This window comes from Manis pentadactyla, chromosome 1 (genome assembly GCF_030020395.1).
Source record: "Manis pentadactyla isolate mManPen7 chromosome 1, mManPen7.hap1, whole genome shotgun sequence".
Lineage (NCBI taxonomy): Eukaryota > Metazoa > Chordata > Mammalia > Pholidota > Manidae > Manis > Manis pentadactyla.
Window position 1 is genome coordinate 177,534,721 of NC_080019.1, and position 18,368 is coordinate 177,553,088.

At 41.8% G+C, this 18,368-nt stretch overlaps 1 protein-coding gene across 4 annotated transcripts in view; it reads right to left on the bottom strand.

Moving 5' to 3' along the window:
• The window catches only part of PARP9 (poly(ADP-ribose) polymerase family member 9), a 34,463-nt gene that overhangs the window by 15,646 nt on the left and 449 nt on the right, over positions 1 to 18,368 (bottom strand). For 3 of the 4 annotated variants that reach the window (XM_036883510.2, XM_057503279.1, XM_036883509.2), the window contains exons 2-6: positions 15,158 to 15,210; positions 8,033 to 8,063; positions 5,379 to 6,226; positions 2,974 to 3,201; positions 1,641 to 1,859 (exon numbers count right to left, since the gene is read on the bottom strand). In XM_036883510.2, the coding sequence (XP_036739405.2) occupies positions 1,641 to 1,859; positions 2,974 to 3,201; positions 5,379 to 6,226; positions 8,033 to 8,063; positions 15,158 to 15,172 (1,341 nt within the window). In that variant the 5' untranslated portion in view covers positions 15,173 to 15,210. Of the gene's footprint in view, positions 1 to 1,640; positions 1,860 to 2,973; positions 3,202 to 5,378; positions 7,522 to 8,032; positions 8,064 to 15,157; positions 15,211 to 18,368 lie in introns of those variants that run through there. The other variant, XM_036883511.2, reaches the window with a different exon arrangement.

Consider the following 18,368-nt stretch of genomic DNA (forward strand, 5'->3'; position numbering starts at 1 on the left):
CAGGATGATTCATTTTGTCTAGAAGGTGAGCTACTCCACTGTAATTCACCACCACTCGCAGGTCAGCTGTGACGAGCCGCAGCGGTGTACTGGAGCCGGGTCATCGTGGCTCACCAGAGCCCCTGTGAACATCACTTCCCAGCTCCACCTCCAGTGACATCACACTGATAGCTTGAAGGCAGCAATGGAAATCAGCAAACACTATAAACTTCCTTGTGGCTAGGCAGGCAGCAAAAGGAGTAAGAACCTTTACTTGTTCTAGGAAACAGCAAGCTAGTATAATTTCATTTTCTTGTAGGGAGAGAGAAAATGGCAACCATCTACAGAGAGGAAGGCTGGGAGGTGAGAAAGTGAGCAATGAGAGGACTAGTGCTCAGAGCCACTCTCTGCCAGGCACTGAGCAGGGCGCTTTACACCCCAAACCCAGACACATGCCTGGGAATCACACTAGCATGTGGATGTTGCTGTTGGCAGAATGAGAAACCCACATCTTGAAAACCTATTTTCCGGTGCTGTATCTTACTTCTTTGCCTTTTCACTTTTCCTTAACATCACTGAAATCCCTTTTGAAAATGCCAGCTAAGCAAGAATAAAGCAGAGAGAACAGCACAGCAATGTAGGCTAACTCCACTGACTAGATTAGAGACCTGTTAACATGTTGGAAACTCAGCTAGGTTGGGCCACTCTAAAACAAAAGGTGAGATGAAGGGGAAACCAAAAGAGCTGGACACACAAATCTCTGCACTCAGACACACAGACACACTGCCCAACAATCACGTCTCCCCATTTTGTAAGAGATCACAGCTGATTTCTCTCTGAGGTCACCTACGCAGGAGTTAAGAAAAAATAGACTGAATTTGGGGGCAGTACTGGGGACGTGGCAAAAGTAGCCAGATATATTCCTGCCGTTAAAGAACTTATAACCTCACTGGGGAAAAAAAAGGTAACAAACAATTCATTTAATCAAGTATTTGGTTCAGCACTCAGTGGACTACAGCTGAATTAACAATCGCTAACCTTCAAGGAGGGTTTACTGTGTGTCACGCACTTTCCTAAGTGTTTTATGGGTATTAACTCACTTAACCCTCACAATAGCCCCATAAGATGGTAGTTACTATCCCCATTTTAAAGATGAGGAAACTGAGGCACACAGATAAGGAAATTCACTCACCCAAAGAAGCTCACTGACTGAAGAGGAGAAGACAAAGAATTTGCTTTAAATATGTTGGATTTAAGATGACAGTCAAATATCCAAGTGGAAATGAGAGAGAATTGGGGACGTGCTCTGAGAGTGGCTCAGAAGACAAGACTTTGCACAAGTTATGAGAGAGGTTGTAATAATAGTTGTGTTCTTGGAGGGAGAGAGAAGAGAGAGGAGCAGAGGACCCCACACTGAAACTATAGAGTGCTCACCTTTAAGAGCAAGAGGAAAAATAAATGCCGAAAAAGGGAAAGAGAGAAGCTGGGTAGTGGAGTAAACGGCTTCTTTGATGACATTCATTCCTAGGTCAGAGGTGGGCAATTTATAAAAATTAAATTTCACCAAATTAGAACATCACCATGTTGTAGAGTCCTTAGCCCTGTGTCTTACATAGAGATATGAAAGAGCTGTTGTTGAATGAATGAATGAAGTATAGTACCTTAAATGTGTCCAGTTCTTCTGGAAAGATCACAAACTTTACAGTTAATTGTTTTTTCAAATGGTGCTTGGCAAATATTAAAACTTCATCAAACATAATCTCTGCTGCTGTACTCTTCCATTTACCAAAGCTTTCAGTCCCAAGGGCAGGAAAGGAAATGGAAGTTTTATTTAGCTCCAGGCATTTTTTCAAACACTTCTTCATTGCATTTTTCAGTATCTGTAAGATAATCAGATTGGCCTTTGAGTCGAAAATAAGACTCCACTTACCCCTTGCTCTTGCCCACATTTTACAGTGCCAACCTCCACCCTTCCTCAGGTCATATCCTTGCCTACTCAGAGTCAGGAAAGGTCCCACTACAGCTATAAGGGTAGATGATGAGAAATGAAAGACTGAGGAACTGGGTGGTCCATTCTGTGCCATGCAGGACCTTTGGGCACCGTGATTTCTCCCAGGTTACATAGCCTTGCCCACCTCCCCAGGTCACAGAGCCAGCCATCAGTTTCTCCTCATGCACTGGCCACTTCCAGGTCAACATAAAGAGCTCTTGGAAGTTTAACAAAGGATGTAGAGGTTAACCTAAGTAAGCAGCAGTTTTTCAATGTCTTCAGGATCTGCCAAGTAATTTCTCCTTGAAAAGTGATAGTATATTTGGCAGATTTAAACTTTCCATCATTTCAAAATCCAAACTGAATACTAATACAGGAAGGTTGTAACTGAGGGGTAGAGAGTGACTGGAGAATCAATTTGGGATTAGTGGGCCAAAAATGCAGACAAAATAAAGATAAACAAAGACAAGGAGGGGTATTAAGTTTCCCTCTCTCATTCTTTAATGCATTTAGTTTATGTGCCTTGGGTGTAGAGTTCAGTCAGAAAGCCAAATCTCTACGGCAGGCACAGGTGGGAAGGTGCCACAGGGAAGAGATCTGACTTGAATGGTGCTGGAAGGGAAATCTCAGGTCCTCCTGGAATTTAACAGATGGGAGGAAATATGGAGAGGCCGAATGCCAGGCCCACTTAGGAAAGGGCCTACAGGGTCATGGTGTGGTGAGGTGAATGGGTATGCAGACTCATAGAGCCCTGATGGTTCTGTGTCTACTTGTGGTATGCCCACTTAAAATTTAGATATGGGTGAGATAATATTTTAAATTAAACTTCTTAAGATAACTGTGACAACAGCACTTGTTCAGTATTTCAGGTATTCACAAGGAGTGGTAGAAAATGGGGACTATACCATTTGACGATATTTCATGAATATAATGACATGATGGAAATTCAACAAAGGCTATGTAGACTATGGAGTTACATAAAGGTAAATTTATTTTGACCTTACCATATTTAGTTCATGATATCCTGAAGGCCACAACACATGGAATACATATTCACAGGGCAATTTAAATCCTTCTGTGACCAGGATCAACTGCGAATCTTGAGATACCTTAGCCATTTTTTCCCTGAATTCCCATTCTATTTCATCTCCTGCTTGTTGTAGAATTGATTTCGACACAGTTCCAACTCGAAGACCACCACATGGATGTACAGAATTAACAATTACATCTGTCTGAAAGTGGAAAAAAATGACAGGATTCATTATTAAATTACTTTTTATTAAATATATTTCCAGGAAGAGCTTTGAAAAATATCATTAAAGACCCTAAAGCCCCAAAAATACCACTTAATAATGGATAGAAACTCATATTTCCAAACTCATTCGATTGCTGTGCGTCTGTTCGCCCTCTTCAGCAATTTGGCCAAGTACCTGAATGATACACTTTTACGGCAAAGGTCTGCTTACCCTGCCCCACATACTCCCAGACTCTTAGCATTTCCTGTGATTTTTTTGAAGCTTTATCAATAAATGGTTTCCTTCCCAGCCCCAATGTCATCACTTTTTACTATTTCTCTGTGAATTTTGTTTTGTTTTGTTTTACACAGAGTGGAAATAAAATTTCTCAGGAAATTTCTATCTTCTAATGCTCTTATTTATTTGTTTAGTTATTTTTAATGCTTTTTTTTTCAAGGTGAGTAGTACATGGATGAAAAAAGCACAAATGAGACAAAGAAGTCGTTAGTGAAAATAGGCCTCTGACTTGGTGGGGTCCCTAGCTCCCCCACTCACCCACCTATTCTATAGGCAACCACTTTTACCAGTTCTTCATTATTCTTTCAGAAATAGATCATACATATACATGGGCTATATTTTAAGTATCACCTCCTAGTTAGCCCTCAGAGGTATGTGAAAGGGAGTTGTATCCTTCTTTCCTCCCATGCCCAAAGCCCCCTAAATCATCCTGATGGCACTGGCTCTCTTTGTGGGTGGCACTGGTACTTCTCATGGGTGTTAATGAATGCTTCACTTTGAGAGTACACTCAGAATTTGGGAGCACTGAGATGCTTTAAAAGTTTTAACGTTGGCAATAAACAAATACGATAAAACTTTAAAGGGATATGTTTTTCAACTAAGATGTTTCCACTTTAAATTGGCATCTTAATGACTTATCACATAAATATTTCATTTCATCAGGTCCCCTCAGTCTTTTTTCTAATTGTCTTGTAGGTGATAAGTGGTATTTTTCCCCTAATGATCAAGTCTATTTGATTGTGGCCACAGAAGTGTCATAAGTGTGACATCACTAACCCCCCCAAAAAAAGAACATGGCCTTACATTCTTTCTCTTCCTCTGTTGCAACCTCTGCTCCCTGATACCCACCTTCACTCATTCATCAATAATTTGCTAAATACCTAGATGCATACCCAGATCGGGCCCTGGGGCTACAGAGATGAAGAAACCATGACCCCACCCCCCCCCTCCAGGTGTTCCCTGCCTGCCAGAGGAGCTACACTAACCCGGAAATATCTAATATCTAGGTTCTCTTACTCTGACTCCATCCCCTCCTTGCCAGGGCCTCATCTTTGTGCCCAATGAACCTTGGCTAAATGTTGTGCTTCCCTTTGTATTCTCCATAGCTGCGGGCTCAAAGCGATATACTCAAGAATACAACTTACACATCCCCTAGGCCTCCTGATCACTCCAGCCCATTATTTTCAGTTTGTCTGTGTCTCTCTGATCACGTCATTCTAACCACACAGGACTCTCGTCCTGCCAATGCATTCCTATCATAAGCTGAGATCAGATTCAAAGCTTACATCACCCGAAATAATCTTTCCTGGTCCACTACACTTCTCTCTTGTCACAAATTGATATACTCTTAAATATTATGAATTCATTTTATATTAAGACTTGTTTACTATTGATAGGTTTCTGTAGAAATGTTCAGATGGTTGATCTCCCCAGTAAATTTTTCGAACAGAGGCTTGTTTACATAAAAAGAATATAATAGATTTCAAGTTCCTTGAAATCAAAGTGTGCTCTATTTCCTCATGGTACCTAAGAATAACAGTAATAATAATTACAAATGCCTACCATGTGCTAAGCTCTATTCTGAGCATTTTAAGTGTACTGAATCCTGCTCTAAGATATAAGTAATATTATTACTCTCACTTTACACATGAGGAAACTGGGACCAAAAGGTAAAGTGACTTGATTCAGGTCCCCCAGTTTGTAAATGGCAAAGCTAATATTCAAATTCAGATGGTCTGTCTCTGAAGTTCATGTTCTTATCCTTAACAAGATGCTTTCTAAACAGTTTGAGATAGTATATACTAAAACATACTCAATAGGTAATAAACAGTTCAGGGATCCCCTTTCAGTGCAAGAGAATAGAAACAAAGACTTACCTTCTGCAGTTCAATGTGGCCGTGGACAACCTGGAGGGTCAGGTTGTTCGCAACCATTGTATTGATAGGAGGGGTGGTTTCTTGAGTCACTGAGGATCCCAGCTTGTTCCACCCTAGGAAGATTTCTGCAGCAACTTTAAAGGCAGCAACAGTATGGTCCTCATTGCTTACCAGGTGAATTTCCTTCAAATTCTTGGCCTGTTGATTTCCTTGGAAATAAAACCTGATAGTTTCCACAATGGTCTTTGTACACAAATCCACAGGGAACTGGAAAATCCCAGAGCTCAGGGCTGGAATTGCTACTGTCTCAGTGTTTGGACTGGAATGGGTGACATAGTCCAGAATATTTGTAATGGTACTTTTCAGCTGATAGATACATCTACAATTCTCTCTTGCCTCCCACCGAGGTCCAACAGCATGGATAATTAATTTGCAGGGAAGCCTCCCTGCTCTTGTGAAAGCTATCCCACCAGTTGATATTCTACCAAATTTAGAAATATATGCCCTGCTCTCCTCTTGGATTTCAAAGCCACCAGCTTTCACCAGGGCGTGGGCCAGGCCTCCCCCATGAATAAGTTCTTCATTGGCTGCGTTCACCAGGACATCAACAGCATGTCTGGTGAGGTCATCCTTCCAGACGGATACCTCTAGCCAAGGAGTCACCATTCCTCTGAAGACTTGCAGAGAGTCACTGTGACCCTCCTGGCCTGGAGGGACCAGCGTAGCAATACAGTCAAATTTATTCTGAAGGACTTCACACAGTTGACTCTCACTATTTTTAAAAATTTTGAAGTCATTGCGATTAATGGGAATTTGCCAACTTTGGTTTTCTTGAAGGGTGTCAGTGTCTGGAAGAGGAGAGAAGATAATAAAGAAACGAGCAAGGACTTCTTTAAAAAGAATGTAATTCCATTTCACACCAGGAGGCTTAGTTTCCTACGTGCAAAAGAGACATGAACTTCCTTTAGCCCCCCTCCTGATTCTCCTTCTCACCAGGCATGTAACTAGATCAGGGATATCCAAGAGTTTTTAACGGTGGGTCACCCATAAAGTGCTTAGTTTTGTGCCTGGCATATAGTAAGCACTCAATCAACAGAAGCTACTGAGTGTATGGATGGGGGCTTGTGAATTTTTTTTATGTAAAAATGGTGAGTTCAGGAACACCTAAGCTTAAGGCACAAGTATCCAAAAGGAATTAATTATGAGTCAAAAATTTGTGGAGGTTTTATTCATACTTGTTTGCTTTTTGTCAGTATCTTTGTTTATGTTCCTTAGAAGCAGACTCTGAGATGAGGATTTGAGTGTAAGTTTATTTGGGAGGTGATCCTAGAAAATACAAGGTGCATGGGGTGGGGAGGACAGAGTGGGAAAGTAAGAAAGGGAAAGAAGGGAATGAATAAAGGGTGTGTCAGGAAGCATATGAAGCTTGACTCCATAGGGGACAGTAGGGATGTGTCTCAGAGTTATGTAGCACCAGAGGAGCTGGGATATTCACCAACTTCTATCAGCCCTTGGCTAAGGATGCTCCTGCCAGGGCAGGGTCCAGAAAATACGTGGAGAGCTGAAAGAGCTACAGCAAACAATTCTTCATCGTACTCTAGTTTCATGGCATAATTTTGGTGGCATTAAGCCTGACTGACTAAAAATTATTTACTGTATGTGACAGACAAGATGTGCTGCTCAGATCCTCCTCCACTGTGGTTATGAAGGAGGGATATGGTTGGCCAGCAGCTCCAGTCGTTGTCCCCTCAGGGTCCATTTCATTTCAGCTTTCCAGCCAAGGTCATGCTTTTCTCGGGGTAGCCCCCGTCAAGGACTGAGCAAAGGCATTTATGTCCAACGTGGGACTTCTGCAATGGGCTCTCTCCGGCTGGCAGAGCTTTGTCAGGTCTCCACTGCAGGCCAATGGCTCCACCTGCCCAATCCAGTGTCTCCTCTTTTCCTTTCATAATAAGCCTTTGCACTCTGAGCCCCAGCTCAGTTTCTGCTTCCTGGAGAACCCAACCTGTGACACTACTCATGAAGCCTAAGGCACCATTATTATATACCACTGAAAAAGGAAAAAACGATGCCAATCACACCATGGCACTCTACTGACTGACAGGGGGGAACCTTATTCCAGAGATGGGAAAAAAGGTGTGTCCTAAAATGGATAAAATGTGGTAATTAATTATATTTTACTTCATCCCATTTCTAATCTGAGCTCCCTAGACAGACCTGTGGTGTTCTCCATTACCTAAATGCAGCAGCATGTGAGTAGCCAGACCCAAATGGCCTGCGCTTTGGTTGAAAATCTCTAGTGGGCCCCCCCTCAGGTTAGGGGTATGCCATTTAGCTCTCATAGCCCTTGTTGAGCAGACTGACAATCAGTGGGTCACCTCTTCTGGCCAACTTCAGCTCTAGGGCTATGGTCAGAGGAGTCACATCTTGTGGGCAAAGAAAAGATCAATGCTAGACTTGAGAACATGCCCGCTGCTGCCCCACTGCCTTGGCCACAGTCTCCCTTCTGGGGCACATGCTAGGGCAACACAAGGCCCTGCAGATCACACCCCTGGGGGCTCGTGGGAGGAGACATCCTTCTCCATTCCTCTTTCCACTGAGGAAATATCTGAGCAAAAGTTTTCTGAAACAAGAGTGAGAATGAGATGTCCTACCTGACTTCTTGTACACTGCTGCTCCAGCAACCTGTAATGAATGAAAATGGTTGAAAGAAAAACTGAAAACAAGTGACCACAGCTAACCAATAACAAATACAGCAAAGAGAGGCGAGAGAAATGCTGATGGGAGTTCCAGGTTGGAGGGGGAAGCAGAACACGTGTTTGTTTAATCTGTGTATCTGAAATACTTGAAATACTAAACATTCCAGCAAACACTGATCCCACCCCACAGCTCTAGAGGCCAACACACTTCCGTTCAGGATGAGATGAAGGGATGCAGATGAGGACTTGAAAAGGCCCAAAGGTCACAGACTCAAGACTCTCAGACAGGCCTCCTATCTTCAAAAGCTTTCAGGGTTTCTCTAGATGGAGAAGACCTGGGAAAAAGAGCTTCATCAGCTCCAGTTCCCTGTCTACCAGTCTAAGGACACTTTTTTTTTTTTTTGCTTATTTCATGACACCAACCTGAAATAGGAATTTTCAGATTAAACAAATGAGGTGCCTTGTCTTTATTCCCTTGTTTTTTGTTTGTTTAATGCTATATTTATTAATTAATTTATTTATTTTGGTATCATTAATCTACAATTACATGAGGAACATTATGTTTACTACACTCCCCCTATCACCAAATCCTCCCCACAAACCCCATTACAGGCCCTGTCCATCAGCGTAGTAAGATGCTATAGAATCACTACTTGTCTTCTTTGCGTTGCACAGCCCTCCCCATGCCCCCCCCACATTATACATGCTAATCGTAATGTCGCCTTTCTTTTTCTCCCCTGCTTATCCCTCCCTTCCCACCCATCCTCCCCAGACCCTTTTCCTTTGAAAACTGTTAGTCCATTCTTGGGTTCCGTGATTCTTCTGCTGTTTCGTTCCTTGTTTTTCTGTGTTCTTATACTCCACATATGAGTGAAATCATTTGGTACTTGTCTTTCTCTGCCTGGCTAATTTCACTGAGCATAATACCCTCTAGCTCCATCCATGTTGTTGCAAATGGTAGGATTTGTTTTCTTCTTATGGCAGAATAACATTCCATTGTGTATATGTACCGTATCTTCTTTATCCATTCATCTACTGATGGACACTTAGGTTGCTTCCTTTTCTTGGCTATTGTAAGTAGTGCTGCGATAAACATAGGGGTGCATCTGTCTTTTTCAAACTGGGCTGCTGCATTCTTAGGGTAAATTCCTAGGAGTGGAACTCCTGGGTCAAATGGTATTTCTATTTTGAGCTTTCTGAGGAACCTCCATACTGCTTTCCACAATGGTTGAACTAGTTTACATTCCTACCAGCAGTGTAGGAGGGTTCCCCTTTCTCCACAACCTCACCAACATTTGATGTTGTTTGTCTTTTGGATGATGGCGATCCTTACTGGTGTGAAGTGATATCTCGCTGTGGTTTTTATTTGCATTTCTCTGATGACTAGCGATGTGGAGCATCTTTTCATGTGTCTGTTTGCCATCTGAATTTCTTCTTTGGAGAACTGTCTGTTCAGCTCCTCTGCCCATTTCTTAATTGGATTATTTGCTTTTTGTTTGTTGAGGTGTGTAAGCTCTTTATATATTTTGGATGTCAACCCTTTATCAGATCTGTCATTTATGAATATATTCTCCCAAACTGTAGGCTGTCTTTTTGTTCTATTGGTGATGTCCTTTGCTGTACAGAAGCTTTTCAGCTTGATATAGTCCCACTTGTTCATTTTTGCTTTTGTTTCCCTTGCTGGGGGAGATATGTTCATGAAGAAGTCACTCATGTTTATGTCCAAGAGATTTTTGCCTATGTTTTTTTCTAAGAGTTTTATGGTTTCATGACTTACATTCAGGTCTTTGATCCATTTTGAATTTACTTTTGTGTATGGGGTTAGACAATGATCCAGTTTCATTCTCTTACATGTAGCTGTCCAGTATTGCCAACACCAGCTGTTGAAGAGGCTGTCATTTCCCCATTGTATGGCCATGGCTCCTTTATCGTATATTAATTGATCATATATGTTTGGGTTAATATTCTGGTAAATTCTGTTCCACGGGTCTGTGGGTCTGTTCTTGTGCCAGTACCAAATTGTCTTGATTACTGTGGCTTTGTAGTAGAGCTTGAAGCTGGAAAGCGAGATCCCCCCTCCACTTTATTCTTCCTTCTCAGGATTGTTTTGGCTATTCGGGGTCTTTGGTGGTTCCACATGAATTTTAGACCTATTTGTTCCAGTTTGTTGAAGAATGCTGTTGGTATTTTGATAGGGATTGCATTGAATGTCAGGATAGCCATTTTGAGAATATTAATTCTTCCTAGCCAAAAGCATGGAATGAGTTTCCGTTTGTTAAGTGTCCTCTTTAATTTCTCTTAAGAGTGTCTTATGGTTTTCAGGGTATAGGTCTTTCACTTCCTTTGTTAGGTTTATTCCTAGGTATTTTATTCTTTTTGATGCAATTGTAAATGGAATTGTTTTGCTGATTTCTCTTTCTGCTAGTTCATCGTTAATGTATAGGAAAGCAACAGATTTCTGTGTATTAATTTTGAGTCCTGCAACTTTGCTGAATTCAGATATTAGTTCTAGTAGTTTTGGAGTAGAGTCTTTAGGGTTTTTTATGTACAATATCATGTCATCTACCAATAGTGACAGTTTGACTTCTTCTTTACCAATCTGGATGCCTTGTATTTCTTTGTTTTGTCTTATTGCCATGGTTAGGACCTCCAGTACTATGTTGAGTAACAGTGGGGACAGTGGGCATCCCTGTCTTGCTCCCAATCTTAAAGGACAAAGCTTTCAGCTTCTCGCTGTTAAGTATAATATTGGCTGTGGATCTGTCATATATGGCCTTTATTATGTTGAGGCACTTGCCCTCTATACCCATTTTGTTGAGAGTTTTTATCATGAATCGATGTTGAATTTTGTCGAATGCTTTTTCAGCAGCTATGGAGATGATCATGTGGTTTTTGTCCTTCTTTTTGTTGATGTGGTGGATGATGTTGATGGATTTTCTAATGTTGTACCATCCTTGCATCTCTGAGATGAATCCCACTTGATCATGGTGTATGATCCTCTTGATGTATTTTTGAATTTGGTTTGCTAATATTTTGTTGAGTATTTCTGCATCTATGTTCATCAGGGATATTGGTCTGTAGTTTTCTTTTTTGGTGGGGTCTTTGCCTGGTTTTGGTATTAGAGTGATGCTGGCTTCATAGAATGAGTTTGGGAGTATTCCCTCCTCTATTTTTTGGAAGACTTTAAGGAGAATGGGTATTATGTCTTCTCTGTATGTCTGATAAAATTCCACGGTAAATCCATCTGGCCTGGGGGTTTTGCTCTTGGGTAGTTTTTTTAATTACCAATTCAATTTCATTGCTGGTAACTGGTCTGTTTAGATTTTGTGTTTCTTCCTTGGTCAGTCTTGGAAGGTTGTATTTTTCTAGGAAGTTGTCCATTTCTTCTAGGTTTTCCAGCTTGTTAGCGTATAGATTGTCATAGTATTCTCTAATGATTCTTTGTATTTCTGTGGGGTCCATCATGATTTTTCCTTTCTCATTTCTGATTCTGTTGATGTGTGTAGATTCTCTTTTTCTCTTAAAAAGTCTGGCCAAGGGCTTGCCTATTTTGTTTATTTTCTCAAAGAACCAGCTCTTGGTTTCACTGATTTTTTTCTATTGTTTTATTCTTCTCAATTTTATTTATTTCTTCTCTGATCTTTATTATGTCCCTCCTTCTGCTGACTTTGGGCCTCTTTTTCCAATTTTGATAATTGTGACATTAGACTATTCATTTGGGATTGCTCTTCCTTCTTTAAATAGGCCGGGATTGCTATATACCTTCCTCTTAGAACTGCTTTCGCTGTGTCCCACAGAAGCTGGAGCTTTGTGCTGTTGTTGTCATTTCTCTCCATATATTGCTTGATCTCTATTTTAATTTGGTCATTGATCCATTGATTATTTAGGAGCATGTTGTTAAGCCTCCATGTGTTTGTGGGCCTTTTTTATTTCTTTGTACAACTTATTTCTAGTTTTATACCTTTGTGGTCTGAGAAGTTGGTTGGTAGAATTCCAATCTTTTTAATTTACTGAGGATCTTTTTGTGGCCTAGTATGTGGTCTATTCTGGAGAATGTTCCATGTGCACTTGAGAAGAATGTGTATCCTGTTGCTTTTGGGTGTAGAGTTCTATAGATGTCTATTAGGTCCTGTTGTAGTTTGTTGTTCAGTGCCTCTCTGTCCTTACTTATTTTCTGTCTGGTGGATCTGTCCTTTGGAGTGAACGGTGTGTTGAAGTCTCCTAAAATGAATGTATTGCATTCTATTTCCTCCTTTAATTCTGTTAGTATTTGTTTCACATATGTTGGTGCTCCTGTATTGGGTGCATATATATTTATAATGGTTATAGCCTCCTGTTGGACTGACCCCTTTATCAATATGTAGTGTCCTTCTTTATATCTTGTTACTTTCTTTGTTTTGAAGTCTGTTTTGTCTGATACTAGTACTGCAACACCTGCTTTTTTCTTCTTGTTGTTTGCATTAAATATCTTTTTCCATCTCTTGCCTTTTAGTCTGTGTATGTCTTTGGGTTTGAGGTGAGTCTCTTGTAAGCAGCATATAGATGGGTCTTGCTTTTTTTATCCATTCTATTACTCTGTGTCTTTTGATTGGTGCATTCAGTCCATTTACATTTAAGGTAATTACTGAAAAAGAGATATACTTATTGCCATTACAGGCTTTAGATTCGCGGTTACCAAAGGTTCAAGGGTAGCTTCTTTATTATCTAACTGTCTAACTTAACTCACTTATTAAGCTATTATAAACACAGTCTGATGATTCTTTATTTCTCTCCCTTCTTATTCCTCCTCCTCCATTCTTTATATGTTAGGTGTTTTATTCTGTACTCTTTTGTGTTTCCTTTGACTGCTTTTGTGAGTAACTGATTTTATTTTTTGCCTTTAGTTAGTATTTGGTTGGTCTGCTTTCTTTGCTGTGATTTTATTCTCCCTGGAAACATCTATTTAGCCTTAGGAGTGCTTCTATCTAGAGCAGTTTCTTTAAAATATACTGTAGAGGTGGTCTGTGGGAGGCAAATTCCCTTAACTTTTGCTTGTCTGGGAATTGTTTAATCCCTCCTTCATATTTAAGTGATATTCATGCTGGATACAGTATTCTTGGTTCAAGGCCCTTCTATTTCATTGCATTAAATATATCATGCCATTTTCTTCTGGCTTGTAAGGTTTCTGCTGAGAAGTCTGATGATAGCCTAATGGGTTTCCTTTGTAGGTGACGTTTTTTCTCTCTCTGGCTGCCTTTAATACTCTGTCCTTGGCCTTGATCCTTGCCATTTTAATTATTATGTGTCTTGGTGTTGTCCTCCTTGGGTCTCTTGTGTTGGGAGATCTGTGGGATTCCATGGTCTGAGAGACTATTTCCTCCCCCAGTTTGGGGAAGTTTTCAGCAATTATTTCTTCAAAGACACTTTCTATCCCTTTTTCTCTCTCTTCTTCTTCTGGTACTCCTATAATGCAATATTGTTATGTTTGGATTGGTCACACCATTCTCTTAATATTCTTTCATTCCTAGAAATCCTTTTATCTCTCTCTGCCTCAGTTTCTCTGTGTTCCTGTTCACTGATTTCTATTCCATTAATGGCCTCTTGCACCTCATCCAGTCTCCTCTTAAGTCCTTTCAGAGATTGTTTTATTTCTGTATTCTCCCTCCTAACTTGATCCTTTAGCTCTTGCATATTTCTTCGCAGGTCCATCAGCATGGTTATGGCCTTTATTTTGAATTCTTTTTCAGGAAGATTGGTTAAATCTATCTCCCCAGGCTCCCTCTTGGGGGTTGACTGGGTAATTCTGGACTGGATCAAATTCTTCTGCCTTTTCATGGTGATAGAGGTAGTCGTAGGCAGGTGGCATGTGTGTCAGCTGGGAGAAGAAAGTGCCTTCCTGCTTGCTGGTCGCCTTGCCCTTCTCCGCTCCCTGTGCCGGTACCCGCACATGGGGAGAAGCTTCGGTTTTATTTCCTGAGCTGCCGTGGGTGGGGCAGCCGTCAGGACAACCCAGAGCCCTGTGGGGAGTGGCAGGCATGCCAGGTGTGCTCTCCTGCAAGAAAGGTGACTCTTTGCACCCTGTCCTGGCTTCCCCTGTCTGTGCTGGGCAGCCGCATGCCAGCGGGGCCTCTGAGTCTGGCCCGGGCAGCTGCGGAGGAGGCTCTTCGTGGCTGCCGTGGGCACGGCCACTCTCAGGCTGCTCCCCTGCTGTGGCAGGGCCACGCGGGAGGGGGAATGGACGGGAGGCTGTTTATTGCCATGAGGGGCTTCAGAGATACGCTGCTGCCCCGGGGGTTAGGGCGCCCGAAGTTCCCCAGGATTCCCAGCCTGCTGGGCCAATTGTGCCGGGATGATTCCATCCAGCTGTGGAGCCCCTGTCCCTTCAAGACTTTCAAAAAGCATTTGCTTTTCTTTTGTCCCAGGGGAGTCAGCTGCAGGGACCGCTTGCAGGTTTTACTGTTCCGTTTCCCTAATATCCAGCACACCATGCACTGTGTGTCTGCACTCCATGTGGATGACTAGGGCTGGGTATTTAGCAGTCCTGGGCTCCCTCTCCCTCCCCGCTCCAGCTTCTTTCCTCCCGCTGGTGGGCTGGGGTGGGGGTTGCACTCAGGTCCCGCCGGGCCACAGCTTGTATCTTACCCCCTTCATGAGAAGCTGCATTCTTGAAGATGTATATGTAGCCTAGCTGTTGTACTGTATCTTCTGGTCTCTCTTTTAGGAATAATTGTATTTGTTGTATTTTTAAAAATATATATGTTTTTGGGAGGAGATTTCCGCTGCCCTACTCATGCCACCATCTTGGCTTCTCCATATTCCCTTGTTTTTATTTCCCCTTCAACCTCCTCCTCCCAGAATCCTGCAAAAAGGACTGCTGAATGATAAAAAAATCATCCATCCTCATGTTGACTCTTTTTTTTATTAGGTCAGCATATTCCTGATTCCCCATTTCTCACAGTACAAGAAGAAAACTTTTATAGGGCTGTTAAAACCAAATAAGAATGCCAGGTAAAACTGAAGACCCCGGATTTCCTGCTGTTACAGGAAGAATTGTTCATGTGCTGATCAAGGTTCATGATTTATAAAATGTATGCTTTTTACCTTGAAAAAGTCCATTCTCCAGGTCCCTGGGGTCTTTCAACGGTGGCCTGCTCCTGGAAATGAACAGAAACGATACAATAAGCATTGACCAGTGTCTGCAGAAATTTGGTAAGAATACATCATAGGAGGACTAAACATGATTTCTGATCTTGAGTATTTTTTAAAATTTCATTGAAAATGCAAACATTGTTTTGCCACTCTTGTTACTGAATCTTCTATCCTTTACAAAGAGGTTCCTATTGAAACCATAAGGACATTCAGAAAGGGTGTACAGTAAGCAGCAGGGGAAGCTTTATGGAGAAGGGGAGTCTGCAGCCAGGCCTTGAATGATGGAGCAAGCCTTTAGATATTTAGAAGAGCAGGATGGTATGAAGAAGTAAGATGGAGTGCAGCATTCAAAGAACAATGGGGAAAACCAGCCTTGTAAGTAAGTGAAGACCCCGGACAATGTTGGAAGAAAGTGGAAACTGAACTTGTGCCTGTGAAGGGTGTGTGTTACTGAGTTTGTGATAAATATCCTTGACTTAATTAGAAAGAGGAATACGTGGATAAAAATCAGAAACTCTGGGAAAACATATTTTAAAGATTTTCTATCTAATCAGTAGGAATTAAGGACTATGAATTTTTAGGAAAATGTTAAAAGACACAGTTGCCCACGTAGCTTATCTGCTTCAGGCCTCTGAAATGATGTCTAACGCCTTTGTGAGAGAAACATTTCGTAGGACTATACAGCATCAGAGCCCTTTCACTCCTCCTTGTCAGGAGAAGAGGCAAGTCTAGCACTATCCTAAAATGCAAGGACAAGACGACGAGCTTTTGTCTCCAGAGGGCACTGCTATTTCCACAAAAGGACACCTCCGGGGTCGGCTTCAGCTGTGTGTTGCTGGCTGGTCTTTCTTTGCTTTAGATGGTGGTGTACTTTTTTCCTTCATACCAGGAAAGGCCCTAGAGAGAAAGGCAGTGAGGATGGCATTCACTGAACCCCAAAGAAACTAGAAACAAGGAATATATTGGCCACAACATCCAATCCTTCCATTTTAAAAACAACAGTGACAAGAAAAGCCTTCCCAACTTTCCATCACTGTTTCCTACCGCTTTTTTCTCTTCTTGCACAGCATAAAGGAGCTGCCTCTTCTCTGCCCACCTGCCCGCTCAGCACACTGTAGGCTGGCTCCCCACCTCACCCAGTGCTCCTCCATGTGGCTAATCCCAAGAGCCTATCTTCTGTCCTAATCGCTACCTGACTGCTCTCTCTACAGTGTCTCATCTTTGGATTCCTGAAACCCTGCAGTCTTGGCTTCTCCTAGGTCATCTTCCCTTAGTCCTTTTGTTACCTATCACTCTGCCTTTATAGGCCTTTTCCCTAGATTCACTTCCACAGTCCACCCCTTAATCACTTGCCACAGGATTCTGTTTGAGAGGCACTGCTCAGCTCAGTCTACCTACCCTCCAAGGGTGAGTTCATCCACTTCCATGGCTCCAATTCACCAGGTGCAATTATGACTCCCATTCCTGTATCCCTAGGCTATGATTTTCCTGAGCCTCACTCTTCAATTCCTTCTGGATGTCCCAAAGTCCCCTCAAACATAGTTTCTGCAAAACTGGACCCATCATCTCCTCATCCCCACTCCCTAGCCCCTTACACTCTCAACTCCCTCCAAAATCCATGTTTTATTTCCTGGATACCATAGCTCAGTAAATGGTATGCCATTCATCCACTCATGTCAGAAATCTAGAATTTTCTCTTTTGCCCCAAATCTAACCCCATCATTCATCACTTTCAAATATGTGCCTATCCTCCTTGCCCACTGAGACCACCTCACTTCAGGATTTTAACGCCTCTTGCCTGAGCTATGGCAATACACTCTTTTTAAAGATTTAAATGTATTTAATTTAATTTTATTGTTTTAATAGGTATTATATTTACTACTTCAAATTTAGAAAGTGTAAAAGGCTTCTACTCCCTCAGTAAATTCCCTTCCCAGAGACAGTCCGTGCTATGAGCTTTTCCTCTTCTTCCACAGGCATTTTTACCCAAAATACAACATCTTGCAGACACTCTTTTGCATCTTGCCTTTTTCATTTAATGTATCCTGGAGATCTTTCCAATTAGCAGATAGAGAGCTTCTTCATTCTTTTGACTGCTCATTGTATTCCACTGTATAGATACACTATAAGTTACTTAACTGCTAGTCTCCCTATTTATTTGTGGACATTTAAGGAGTTCCCAATCTTGCTATTACAATGAAGGTTGTAAAGAACAACTTTGTACATAGGTCACTTCACACAGACACTAACTGATCACAGGGACAAATTCCAAGAAGTGAAACTGCAGAATCACAAAGTATACGCAGTTGTAATTCTTAGAGTATTGCCAAATTGCTCTAAAAACGACTCATTTCCAATCTTACCAACCATGTGCAAAATCCATATCTCTGGCCTCTCTGCGTTCACTCATTCTTGAATGGAAATGTACCCTCTGTATCACCGTCAACATCAGCTTTCCAGAATGCACATCTGACTCATCACTCCCTTGCTTTCCCTGCTTATAACCATTCCCTTTCTCCCCACTTTCAAGACTTTTCACCACCTAGCCCTGCTGGACCAATAGCCACACGTAGCTCTTGAGCACCTGAAATGTGGCTAGTCCCAACTGAGATGTGGTTTAAGTGAGGCAAACACTGTTGCAAAGACAGTATGACAAAAAAGAATATAAAATATCTCATTTATAATTTTTTTACATTGATTACCTGCTGAAATGATTAATTTAGGACATATTGAGTTAAATAATCTATCGTTAGAATTAATTTCACCTTTTTATACTTTTAAAACCACGGCTACTAAAATATTTTAAATTGTGTGGCTCCCATTTTATTTCTCTTGGACAGCGCTAATCTGGGCCTTTGTCATCATCCTCACCCATCCCAGCTTCTGCAAGGCCTCAGTGCTTCCTCTGTGCTTCAGACCAGTGGTCCCTGTGCCTCGAAAGCTTGCCCCACTTTCATTTCCCCCTCTCATTCAGATTCTGCTTCAAACTTGCTCTTGGAAGCCTTCAAAAGATTTTGCTTTATTTACAGGTCCACACCCCTTCACCAGCCCGTGAGCTCATAGCCTTCACTCTCATCTTTACTTCCCAGTCCACAGGGCAGCACGCCGTTCAGTACTGTTGTCCAAATCAGGCACCGAGGGCAGGAAAGCCCGAAGAGGCAGC